Here is a 13,196-nt window from a genome sequence, read left to right on the forward strand (position 1 = left end):
AAAATTGTCCAGGCTGGGCTTGAACTTGTGATCCTCCTGCCTCAGCCTCCCAGAGAGCTAACATTATAAGTGTATGTCACCAGCCTCAGCTAAAATATATTTTCTTTCAAAGTCACCCCCGGAATCCCTAAAAAGAGCTCTACCCATCCTAGTCAACTATCTTCCCACTCTCTCCCCAAATTAAGAGCACCTCAATATTCCACCTTCCAGGAAGGAAGAGGGGAAGCTATGTGCTGGGAAATTTGCAAGGCTTAAGGTCATCCAGACTTCCGTCCTGGGGCCGTTCCCCTGGGGCCTCTCTGGCTCCTCGGCACCTCACCCAGGGATGGAACAAGTGTTGTCCCTGCCACGCTGCTGCCGTGCCAAGCTTGAGCACTTTTTATGTGATCAGTTTCGTCTCCTGTCCCTGCTTTCCTGTCCAGGCACAGTGTCCATACCTGGTCCTTCCGGCCTCTCCCACCTGTACTGGGGCATTCTGCAGCTAAATCCAAGGGGGAAGTGACAGTCCCCACACTTCACGACCCCAGAAAGAGCACTGGAATCAGACTGCTCTGGGCTTCATCACTGTGAGACTCAGGGTAAGGGGCAAGGCTTCTCTGAACCTCAGTTTCCTCATCTGCAAAACGTTCATCAACGTTTTTATATGTGCCATGCCTGTAATCCTAGCCATAAAGGAGGCTGAGGCAGGTGAATCTCAGGAGGCCAGCCTGGGCAACTCAGCAAGATTTTGTCTAAAAAGAAGCAAAAGAGAAAGGGTTGCGGACAGATCTCAGTAGTAGAGCACTTGCTTAGCATTCATGACACCCTGGGTTTACTCTCCAGTACCACACAAAAATAAGAAAATAAAAATAAAATTTTTGGAAAAATTTAAAGGTGTGCAAAGGACGCTGGTAGAGAGACCCTGCTACGTAAATGTGTGCGAGATTAGCATGCACTGAGTCCCTGGTACATGCTTCATAAAAAGTAGGACATTATGTTATATCATGTACTCCTTGCAACCACCCAGTAAGGTAAGGATCACCATCATCCCCATTTTACAGCTGAGGCTGCTGAGGCTCAGAGAGATTAAGTCACCTCCTCAGGATCATTCAGTGAGTAAGTGGGGAGCTGAGTTGGACCTCACTTCCCCCGACTCCAAATTCCAACAGTGATGCCCTATCACAGGCCTCCCATGCTGGTGGTGCTCATGTTTGGTAATAGCCGAGGACCGCCTCCCTGCACCTGTGTGCATGCATGCACATGTGCACATACACACCCGCAGGCACACACACACCTGTACATGCACACACCTCCACACGCTTTCTACATTATCCACTTCTGGGAACACAGCTCCACTTCTACTCTCCCTGCAAACCCTCTCTGGAAGGTTGAGGTGGGCCATGAGTTTGGGGGAGAACCTGCAGGGGGCACTCGAGGCCCAGCATCATTCAGCCGGCATGGACCAGTGACAAGGAACAGTTGAGTGGACATCTAATGTATATCAGCAAGCACCACACGGAAATCTTCCCGTCAGGTCAGAGGCCTTGAGGTAGAAACTATAATTATTCCCATTTCACAGATAAGGAATCTGGTTAGAGAAGAAGAATTCAAGCACTCCAATCACACTGCAGGTAACTTAGGGAGGATTCACCTTTACCTTTCAAAGCCACACCACTAGCCACCCGAAACCGCCTCCATCCTAGGTTCCCTAGATGTCGCAGTAGCAGTCAGGGCAACCAGAAACAAGTTCACTCTGATGATGCCTGGCTCCTGTAACCTACAAGACATCGCTTTATCTTACTAGGTCTTATGTTTCCCAACTACAAAACAGGTAACGAAATATTAAGGTGAGGCAAAAAGGAGCTTTGCAAACCGCTGCACCGTTATGAGCAGATGCACTGTTGGGGAGCATGACAGATTCACGAAGGACGTCCGGAGGTCTGGGGGAAGGAAGACTAGCGCAGTGCTACAGGTGTGCCCCTCCCACAAACACACAGCCCCTAAAGGGTACTCATACGCAGACATCGGACCTGGGCTGGCTTGGAGGAGAAAGAAGTACGTTCATCAGTCAGAGAAACCTGGACCCAGCCAAGGGTGACTTTAAGTGATTAGAAATCATTTGGGCCTCAACGATGTCACCTGTATACTGCAGGAGGAGGAAATCACAGTTTGACATACAGGAAGGTTTGGTCTCTCCCCTGGCAGAAGCCCCCCAACAAATTACACTATGGGGAAACTGACTGTATGTGGGTCTTCCTATATCGAATAGGTCGCTTTTTTAGTTCATTCGTCTTTGTGTCCCAGAGCCTGGTACCGGTATTTAGCGACATGAAAGAATGAGAGAACGATGCTGGGACCTGATATACTGCTAAGCCAGGAAATCAAGCTTCCTGCGCGCTCCACCCCCGCTCCCCGCCAGTATTCAGCCTCAACTGTGTGCACTGACTCTATTTTGTTTAATCTGGGCAGGTACCCTAAAGGTGCCCTTTTAACAGATGAAAAAGCTGTGGCTCAGAGAGGGTAACTGACTGTGTAAGACACACAGCCATTGCCCTGAGCCCAGATCTTCCTGAACCGAGTTCTGCTTGCCACCAAGTCCCCGCTCGAGGCCCTGCTGAGGACTCACAGGAGCAGAAGCGATGCCCCCTGCTGCCGCTGCACAGCCCTGGGCGTCCCGGGAGAGGAAGGGATGAAACATTCTTAGTAGAGAAGAACGCGACACCCCCAGTCCTCAGCCCAAATTCGTCCAGGTCTGAAGGGTGGGGATGTCAAAAAAGGTCTTCGACCTAACACAAATAAGGCAAAAATTCGAAGAAATGCACGATGGAGACCCAAGACCCCAACAGCGCGGCAGTGCCCATCAGCCCCAGTAGGACCAGAGGCCCGGGCTAGGCGGCCGCGAGGGGCGGGCCCAGAGAGGCGCACCGGCGTCCCATTGGCTGGCCCTCGCCTCCTCGCTACCTCGGGCGCCGCGTCCCAGCAGCCAAGCCCCAGGCACTCCGCGGTGTGCCGCACCCCAATGGCTGCTTGCGGGGATCTACGGTCTGCCGTGTCACAGTCCCAACCAGCACAGCCCCGCCACCCCACAAACCTGTTTTGTTTTGCTTTTTTATTTTGTTTTGTTTTCTAACAGACTCTCAGGAATATCAGGACAGCTGTACAGCCCTCCTGACTTGTCACCTACACCATCACCCCCTTAATGTCACCTCCCAAGCCCTCCATCCCACACACCTAGGCCAAAGGGTGGGTCAGATTGGCTCTTCCTGTTGTGAGGCCGTGGTCAGGTCCCTTTATCCCGAGTTTCTCACCTAAAATTATGCACTGCTATCACCATAACCACATGTGCTGAAGAATAAACTAGTAAACCTGCTACAGAGGGAAAAGTGTCCTGCTTTGTACCATGGGGAAACTGAGGTCTAGCAACAACAGAATGGTTCATATGAACTAATTAATATCAGCTAATTAACCAACTTAATATACCCCCTGAGTGGAATAGCGACTGGTATTGAGGCAAACACCTATATCATAATAATGGTTCCTCCTGGAACCCTGTGGCATGGGTGATTTCCTGTGTCCATTTCACACAGGGGGAAGCAGGCTTAGAAGAGTTGAGTGACTTGCCCAAGATCATGAAATGAATAAGAGGAGGAGCAAAAAAGTTGAGAATTATTGGCCCAAGACTGTCACAAGTTTGGGTCATGCACCCCGAGACAGACCACTCCTAGACTAAAGTTCTCAATATCCTTGGGGTTATGGGGGTCTGATGGAAGTTCTGGAACCTCACATAAAGTACAGTTCTGCTCAGCCTCTGAATGCTCAGCTCAGCACCCAGCCAATTCCTGCAATACCCTAAGTGCAGACCCCACCAGGCAAGCCCCCACACCCATAGAAGATCTGCGTGCCTGGCACAGCACCACCAAATCTTGCTTCCTGGCAAGTCTGGGAGACAGCAAGGAGGGGCAGGAGACGCACTTAGGGAGACTGGGAGTGGGGGTACTAGAAGCAAAAATTAGTCAACAGTCACCAGGATGGATGGTCTATCAGGGATGGGGCGGAGGGGGTAGAGCTCTGGATTTACCATAAATGCTTGAACCTTTTATAATGTGAACATATCTGAGAGCCACGTGAATAGTAAATATTAAAAATTGTTTTCAAGAAAGAAAAAGGACCAAGTAGAGAGATTGTGAGGACAGACAGCCATACACAAAGGGAAAACTGAGAGGCAAAATTGAGAGAAGTTAGGGAAAAAAAGATAGAAATTCAGAGACAGACCGAAGAATGGGAGAAAGAGAGAAGGCAGACCAAAGCAGAAGGTTCTTTGAAGCTCCCCCCAACCCCACCCCGCGCAGCCACTGTGAGGTTCTTCCCTGGCCCTGTCAGCTGCAGATTCCCTCACCCTAGCCCCGGCTAACCTGGAGGACCCGCTTGGTGAGGCCCGTCTTTTGGGCGAGCTGTTTCAAGTCCTTGGCGTCGGGGTTGTGGTTAATGGCAAAGTAAGACTTCATGGTTCGAAGCTGGTGGTGCTTGAAGGAGGTGCGCATGCGCTTTGTCTTCTGGCTGCTAGGGTAGGGCTGGTCGCGGTCCAGGTGCTCGGCATCGTTCTCGTTGCAGCTCAGTGCTGAGGAAGGGACACAGAGGCCGCAGGTGAATTTCCTAACCCTACCCTCCCACCAAAGCTAAGTCCACAATCTCCCCAACCGCTGCCAAAGTGTTCTGTGTGCTCCCAGGCTAACACGGAAACATTACCCGCTTTGTACAGAAGTAGAAAAAAGAAGCTCCAAGAGCACACTGTGGCCTGCCTGAGATCACTGGGCTAGGCAGTGCAGGATTCGATCTCAGCTCTGGGAGAATCCAAAAACCATTCTAAGCCATCTTGTTACAATAGTAATAGCAGCAGCAGCAGCAGCAGCAGCAGCAGCAGCAGCAGCAGCAGCAGCAGCAGCATCAATAATAGCTACAACTTGTTGATGGCTTACTGAACTACAGATGATGTGCTAACGGCTTTACAGGCACATTTCCACCAGATGCTTAAACAACCCTATGAGCCAGGTGTTGTTTTCCCTTTTTACAGATGTTGAAACTGAGGCTCAGAAAGGGAAGTTACTTGACTGTGTACCCAGCATCAAAAGTCTCCGGGCCACATTCTTTCAGTTTCCCCAGTACTCTCCAAGGAAAACTCAGCTGTTTCTGTCTCCCCCTTCAGAGTCTGGCAGAAGCTGCTGACTGACAGACTCATTTTCATTTTGCTTTCACTAGTTCCATATCCCGAAGTACTGTGAGACCCCCTGGGCCTCAGCCACTGGGCTGAAGGTTGGAAAATGCATTTTGTAGTTTAATCCTCACCACTGTCCCATGAAGGGGTTGTTTCCTGGTTTTACAAACAGAGAAAACGAGGCTCAGGGAAGTTAAGTGATCCGTGGCGGGCTCACAGGGCAGGTGGTAGGGTTCTTATTGGAAAGGGAAAGAAGTTGGAAGAAGAGATTAACGCGTATTAGACACCTACCTTATGCCTTGGCTTCACATATGTCACAGTCCCGCCACTACCATTCCCATTTTAGACAGGAAGAAACTAATGCTAAGGGAAACACAGCCACTTGCCGTGGCCACACCACTGGGAATGACTGAGCCTAGGTTCAACACTTGAGTTCTCCCTGTTTCTTTCCACTGCACCACAAAGGGAGGCATGAGGAAGTATGACTCTGTGGGGAGCCTGTCCCCATCCCAAAGTAGCCTCCCGGGGTGCAGGCTGGGGCAGAGAGTCTGGGTAGAAACCCTGAACCTCAGAAAGTTGCTCAGTAAACTGGCAGCTGATGCGAGGGACATGTGAGGTCCTTCTCAAGACTCCCTTATCCAGAGCCACCCACTCTTTCGATCATGCTTTGGGCTGAGGCTCATAAGAAGTTCAAATTCCAACCCCGTAAAATGGTGAACTGGGAGGATATCTCGTGTCCCATCACATGCTCATAACAGAAGTGCCAGGTTCAGCAAATAAAAGTACTAGTCACCTAATTAAATGCGAATTTCAGATAATTTTTTTTTTACTGGTAAATGCGTCCTCAATATTGCATAGGATATAGCTGTATTAACATTTTATTTGTTGTTTATCTGAAGTTCAAATACTGCAAAGAACGAATCTGTCCTAAAAATTTAGTTGTTGTTTATCTAATGTTCAAATATTAACTGGTATAGACTTACACACTAAAACGTATTCGTTATCTAAAATTCAAATATTGTACAGAACGTACTCATATGAAAACCTTATTCATTGTTTACCCAAAATTCGAATTCCACTGGGCAGTGTATCTGGCAACACTACCAGGGAAGTAGTATTGCTGTCTCGGCTATGACCTCCTCCCCCTTGCAGATGGAATTTGCAAGGTACAGGTTCTGCCCTAACCTTGGAGCTGGGAGCCACACCTTCTCTGGGTCCCTTGCCACACAGACCCAGGCACCCAGGTCCTCCAGTCTACCAGGCCACCCTGTGTTCCCACCAGAAGCACCCGGAGTGAAGAATTTAAAGGGGATCACAAGGGTGCGATGTGGAACTGAATTTGTCCCGAGCTGTACTGAACCGGCTGAGGGACTCATCCTTCTCTCTGCCCCAGCCCCCAACTCCTCGGGGGTGGGGCAGGCCTCCCCCCGGGGAATCTCTGGACCCTCCCCCCCGCCCAGCCCCCACCTGGGCCTCTCCACTGTTAATGAGCTCCGTGGGGACCCTGGCGCCCCGTGGGCCCCAGGGATGTGCCCCGAGAGCGGCCTAAGTGGGGGGAGGTGGTGCAGGGGAGGAAGAGGGCAGAGAAACGACAGAAAGGGAGGTAGAAAGAGAATAGAGACAGAGAAATGAAGAGCGGGTAGGGAGAGAGGATGGACAGAGCTTGGGAAAAAGAGAGGCGAGACGGGGAAAGCGATGCAGACAGGGGAGAACCAGAGAGATAGCTACAAAGACAGGAATAAGGAGAGACACAGTGAGGGCGGAGGGGAAAGCAAGTCCCAGAGAAAGGGGGGGCGTTGTGGTGGGGTTTAGGGTCGGAACTCTGTCCTGGGGTTTTAGGAGAGTGGGTCCTTCGGGGAGGACTTTTCTGAAGCGAAGAGGGGAGAGAAGAGAGAAGGGAAGGAAAGGCCGAGGCTGGCCACGCGCGGGGCAGGGGGCTGCGCCTGCCCGGGAGGGAGGCCGGCTGGGAAGGCAGCCTCACATCCCAGACCCCTTCACACCCGCCCCCAAAGTCGAGATTCCCCAAGATCGGATCCGGGGAGGAGCGAGGGGCCGAGGGGAGGGGGAGGACGGGGCTCGCGCTGTCTCTCTCTCTCTCTCTCTCTCTCTCTCTCTCTTTTTTTCTTTTCCTCTCAATTAGGCCGATTCAATGGAGCTAAAGAGCTCGTAAAATCATGAATAATTTACTCGTGATCTGTTATTAACCCATCGGGTTTCGAGCTCTTGTCGCTGGGGCTGAACCTGTAATCAAATCTGACTTCGCCTCATTTTACTAAAGACGAGATTGTAGGTTCAATTGTCTAAATAATGGATTGGAATCAAATCAGTAATTACTTCGCCAGGCACACACACAAAAAGCTGGGGATGGGGGAGGCTCGGGGCGTCCGTCAGTCCGCGCAGGACTCCTGTGGCCGTGGCGCGCAAAGCCTGGCGCAAAGTGCGCGGCCGGCCCCTCGGCTGCCGCTGCCGCCGCCGTTCCCAAGACCCGGAGCAAAAAGAGGGCACCCGGTCCGGGCTTTGGGGGAGGATCAGGTCGGCCTCTCGGGCTGGGACAGTGCACTGCGATCGGCGGGGCGCTGGAGAAGGGCTGCAACGCTCCCCGCCCCGGAAGGACTTTCCGACCCTGCTGTCCCTTGCTGTCCACCCCGGCTGCCCTTCCCTAAGCCGAAGTCCCCACTCGGCCCCAGGCTCACCGCCCCTGGCGGGACTGTCCCTTTGAACCACCGGCTTTGGAAGGGGTCCGTGTGGCTAGGCCCCTGGATGTGTGACACTTAAACAAGCGCTGTCCCCGCAGCCAGAAGCACCCCACAGAAGCACGCACACACTAGCTCGAGCTCGCACCCTCTATGCGCCCCACTTTCCAATTCCAGCTGCCCCACGGCCCACACTGCAGCCATTTCTCTCCCGCCAGAGTCGGCAGAGCGGAGAGGGGGCAGAAGCCAGACGTGGGGAGGACTGGCTGGGCCCGTCAAGGACAAGGAGTTATCCTCTTTTTCCCAGTCTTGTTCTGGGAGCCAGGCGTAAGCAGCCGCACCACCACCACCGCCACTGCCACCGCCGCCGCCGCCGCCGCCGGCTCCCCGCTCCCGGCTCCCGGCTCCCGGCTCCCGGCTCCCGGCTCCCAGCACGCAATTCCTCCCAGCACTGAGCGCAGGCCAAGGCCAGAGACCAGCGCAGCGGAAGGAGAAACAGGGAGAGAGACACCGAGAGCAAAGAACAAAAAGGAAAGAAAGAAACGAAAGCGGGGCCAAAGAGAAAATGAGGTGGCTGAGTCAGGAGTCTCTTGGAGAGCCGTGCCAGCAGGAAACTCAGCACCAGCCATCTCACCGCGCCTCTGGGGGAAAGCAAAGGCTGAGCGGCAAAGAAACAAAAATAAACCTAAACCTTCTACCCTCTTTTTGCACAATTCCAAACCAGGTGCCAAACCAGGAAAACATTAAACCACTCCCCACCCACCAGGTGCCCCGAAGCCTTGGAGACTGCTTCCTACCGAAGCTGACCCCACTTCACAAATAGTGATGGTTTCATTTAGGGGGACACAGCCTGGTCTGGATTTAGTCTTTAATTCTGGGATAATGGGAGATGAGGAACAGAAGTTCCAGAGAATGGCATTTATAGTAGTCCCTTCAACAAATCTTAAATCTGCTGAGCCAATCTGAGCCAGCCACTTCGCCATTTACCAAATCGGGAACTGCATCCCTCCCCAGCTGGCCCCAAGATCCTCTAACAATTTCGCTTGTTCAAAATGGACCCCACCCCACTCGCCCCCTGCTTCCCTCCCTAGCCAGCTCAGACCCTTTAAGTTCAAAATAACCTTGATCTCGCCACTGTGGCCCCCCCCTACACACAGCCTTGTATTTGTTTTGGTTTTGGTTTGCTCCCGTTTGTGCTTTCCACTAATGGGAAAAGGACAGCAAACCTCCAAATCTCTGAATCCGATTCTATTACAAACGAAAGAAAGAAAATTACTGTAAATAAACTCTAGTTCAGAAGCCCAGAGAGTCATAAACCTTTCCTGGCCCTGCAGTCTTCGGGCAGATGTTGAGGGTTCAATCTGCTGAGCCTCAGAACCTCGGAAGCTGTCCAGAGCGGGGAAGGGCACCGAGGGGGCAGAGCTTCTCCCAGAAAGGTCCAGGGTTCAAAGATGCCGGAAATGCGAAATGAGCCCCCAACCCCCATTTGAGGCCAGGGCTGCTCAGGACTCTTCCCCTGGCGCCAGCTTTGGAAGGTCGGCGCCCTCACCCCAGCAGGCTCCAAGAACTCAGAGGAAAGAGCCGGAGAAAGCCTCTGAGACCTGGCCACGCAGGAGGATCAGCTCGGCACAGGGACCCACACAGCCTTTGCTTAGTAAAGGTTCTGGAGCCCAAGTTCCCCAAGCCATCCGCTCTTGGGACATTTTACACCATGGAGCCAAAAGCCCAGGTCTGAGCCCCCGGCCACCACTGAGCCCTTTCCCTTGGGACCCTCACAAGGCTGCCTTCCTGTACTACTCCAGCTCCCTGCCCTTGCCCTGCCAACCCAAGCCTGTTAGGTGTCAGGGCTGCCTTGCTTTCTCTATCACTGCACTTTCTGACCAGCAGAAAAGGGAAAGGTCTAAATGGAAAGGCCGTTTCCAAAACACCATTTCTCAACGAGGAGGTCTTACATGTGGAACAGCAAGAAACTAATGCATCCTCTCCTGCAGTGGGCAGAGGATGCATGGGCTGAAGCCCCCTCCTAATTTCCCTTCTGCCAGGCCATCAGGTATTTGGGGCCTGGGAAGCTGAGGGCCACAGCACCTGAGGTAGGCCCAGCATACAGAGATTCACTCCAGCTCTGGGCTGTAGTTGACCGCACTTTCCCCCAACCCGATATTCCCTTCGCCTCACACTCACCAGCGTTGTAGGCTGCCAGATCCGCCCCCGGCCCCGGGCTCTTGCGCTTCCTCGGTCGCCCCTTTTGTACAGTGCCCACGCCATTGTAGTAGGGAAGCCCCAGCGGGTTGGCCCCCGCTGTGCCCAGCCCGGCACTCTTGGCCGCAGCAGCTGCAGCCGCTGCCGCGGCCACGTCGGCATGGTTGAAGTGCGCTGGGTACTCGCCCTGCAGAAGCGCCTCGAAGTGCAAGCGGCAGTAGACCAGGCTGTCCTTCATGCCGAAGTGATCGCCAGTGGTCAGCATCTTGTTACACGTGGTGCATGTGAAGCAGTTGAGGTGATAAACCAAGTCCCGAGCACGCATTACCATCTCTGAGGCCGAGATGCCTAGGTGGCAGCGGGCACAGCGCTGAACAGAGAACCGCCTGTGGGGACCACAGAGGGAAGGGCTGTGGAGACAAATGGTTGGGTACCCCCATATCCCTCTTCCAGGTGCCCGCTGCAGCTGGGGAAGAGCCTCTCCTCAAGATGGGCCACCCGGCTTTCATCTGAAAGATGAGGGGAAAGGGAACTAGGTTCTGACCCAGGCCTCGTCCTACCCTGAAATAGTTTCCCTTGAACCATTTTTATGCCCAGAAGAACTACTACTTTACCCAGAGCCTAAGCAAGCCGCATGGAAAACCTCTACTTGGAAGACACTCCCCCACTTACCCCTTTCTCAACTTTTGCCCCTGTCCTCTAACTTCACCTGGGAATCCTACAGACCTCCGTGATTTGGAAAAAAACAGACTGGGAAAGAGAGAGAAAGCTAGACAGAGATAGAAAGTGAATATAAACAGACCCTAATCCTAAACTTAGAGAGGAGAAACAGACCTTCGAGCCGCTTCATGATTCTGGCCCTTTAATTCAGGCCAACCCTAGCTCCCCTCGCTCCCAGAAATGCACCAGTTCTCCTCCCGACTTTGTCCCAACCACCCCAAGCTGCCTCGATTTGGAGGTCTTTAGCTCTATCTCCTCTGGTAAAAACAAGAAACCTCAAGAGGGGAGTGCAAGGACCCCCACCCAAACTTATTTGTGATCTAAGCTCAAAAGGGAGGGCAGCTACTGCTTTGATCCCTACACTTCCTGAACCTTATCCAGAGCTGCTTTAACCTTACCAAACTGCTGCTTTAAAAGGCTGTCACCCAGTGCATGATGGTTTGGAGAAGGGGTGTCCTGAACAGGGTAGCCTCTACTGGGACTGGAGGTAATGGAGAGGGACAAACTTGTGCTTCAGGCGGGTCAGGTCCCGAAGGACAGGGGGGGCTACCTGTAGTAGTCTTCCTTGCAGTAGATGCTGCCGTCCTTGCTGAAACAGGTGAGCTCCGACTCCAGATTGAGCTTGCACTCGCAGCACTTTAGGCAGCGCATGTGCCACTGCTTGTCCACAGCCAGCAGGTAGTATCGGTCAGAGATCTTGCCCCCGCAGCCTGCGCACAGCGCGGCACGGTCACTGCTGATGGACGGCATGGTCTGCGAAGGGAGGAAGGCGGGAGACCGTTGTGCCTGCGTCAGCCTGCTGCTGTACAGCCACCAAGAAACGGCACCCACAGCTCCCTCCGATCGGTTAGCCCTGAAAGCCTAGAGAGCTTCCTGGGCAACAGCGCTTCCTCTACCCAAAAGGTCCAGATCTGGGCAGCTAAGGGCCCAGGCCCAATGGCCCAGCTCTCGGCAGCCATAAGCCCAAGCTCCAGGGTCCCAGTCTAGGTGGTTTTTCTGCCTTGCGCCCCCCTTCCAGGCTCCTCTCTTTCTCAGAAATTCTCCCTGTGTTTTTAGGGTCTGGGGTAGCTATGGCTCTTACAGTCAGCCTTCCAAGAATGTTTCTCAAAATATTTCTTAAAAGAGCCACCCAGCCGGGCCCCGCAAAAAAGGGTAAGGTGACCATTAAAAGTCACACTGACTCCTCTTCAGAGCGGCTGCGGAGTTCCTGGCCCTGGCCCGGTGATCTCTGCATCACTGAACCAAGGGCAGGACAGGGGAGGCAATTTCTGGATTCTCTACCACACTGACTTGAGCCTTCTTGGATCTTCCTCAAAGTCTCTTGGTGCAGGTTAGGCCCAGCCCAAATCCCTTCCTAAGGAAATGCAGGAACTGAGACGGTGTAACGGGAAAGAAGGGCTCCGAGGCTGGGAGGCCACTAGGCTGCGGCTCTTGAGAAGCTTTGCCTGTGCTCTCCACCACTTCGGTCTCTAAAGGTCACTTCTGGGCCCCTGGGAGGCCAGGAGCTAGCTATTTGGGGCTGAGCCGGCAGAGCCAGGTGTAAAGATCCGAATGGAGTCTCCTTCCACTGGAGCCAGGCCGAAGCCTGAACTCGGAGCCCTGGCCCGGCCAGGTCCCGCGGCCAGAGGCGTAGGGACACGACTAACGAAAAGTGGTGGCCTAGAAGACTGCGGGCCCACGAACTGTGCTGGGGAGAAAGTCACGGCTGCCGGGAGACTGGGAGCGACCCACGCCGGCTGGAGCCCAGAGGCTCCCGGTCGGTTCACCCTTCTCCGGCAGCGAGGGCGGCGGCAGGGGAGCAGGAGCCGAGCGTGAAGGAGAACCAGGACTGTGGACCCGAGCCCCGGGCGATGTGAGAAGGCAGCCGCCCGGGCAGCGGGTAGGACCGCGCTTCCACTTGGGAGAAATGCTCTCCTCCACTCTCTGGGTCCGAGATTTCGGTTTCAACCTTGTTTCCCTCCTCCTCCTCCTCCTCCCCAGCAGCCGGGTTCCCAGAGCTTGGAGCGATGGGCCTGCTTCCTGTCGGAGGATCCCCAGCGCTCAGTCCCGCGCTGCCCGAAGGACTCTCCCCAAACTTCGGGGAGCAGAGACACTGACTGGCCCGGCCCAGCCAGGTCCCAGGTCTCAGCCCCGTCTCCACCACCGCGCGCCTACCGTCTCCGTGTCGCCGCGGTCGATGGCGGAGCTGATGGCGGGAGCCTCGCTCTTGGCCCTGCGGTCCATCTCGTCGATGACCCCGTGCACCTCGGGGCCCGACAGACTGTGGAACAGCATCGCGGCGGGACCGGCGGGGCCGGCGGGGCCGGGGGCGCGGCTCCTCAGAGGAAGGGCTTGCCCCCCGCCTCAGCTGCCCGGCGCTCCCGGCGCTAACGGGCCCAGTGCATCGCCACCGC

The 13,196-nt window shown here is 54.2% G+C and overlaps 1 protein-coding gene across 1 annotated transcript in view; it reads right to left on the reverse strand.

Annotated features, from left to right (window-relative positions):
• The window catches only part of Lhx2 (LIM homeobox 2), a gene marked incomplete in the record, with an annotated part of 20,180 nt that overhangs the window by 6,316 nt on the left and 668 nt on the right, over window positions 1-13,196 (reverse strand). Inside the window, 4 exon segments of the mRNA XM_005382498.2 lie at window positions 4,392-4,597; window positions 10,066-10,469; window positions 11,354-11,556; window positions 12,958-13,196. Of these exon segments, the coding sequence (XP_005382555.1) occupies window positions 4,392-4,597; window positions 10,066-10,469; window positions 11,354-11,556; window positions 12,958-13,077 (933 nt within the window).

Source organism: Chinchilla lanigera, unplaced genomic scaffold (assembly GCF_000276665.1).
Source record: "Chinchilla lanigera isolate Chin_1 unplaced genomic scaffold, ChiLan1.0 scaffold00018, whole genome shotgun sequence".
In the NCBI taxonomy this organism is placed as follows: domain Eukaryota; kingdom Metazoa; phylum Chordata; class Mammalia; order Rodentia; family Chinchillidae; genus Chinchilla; species Chinchilla lanigera.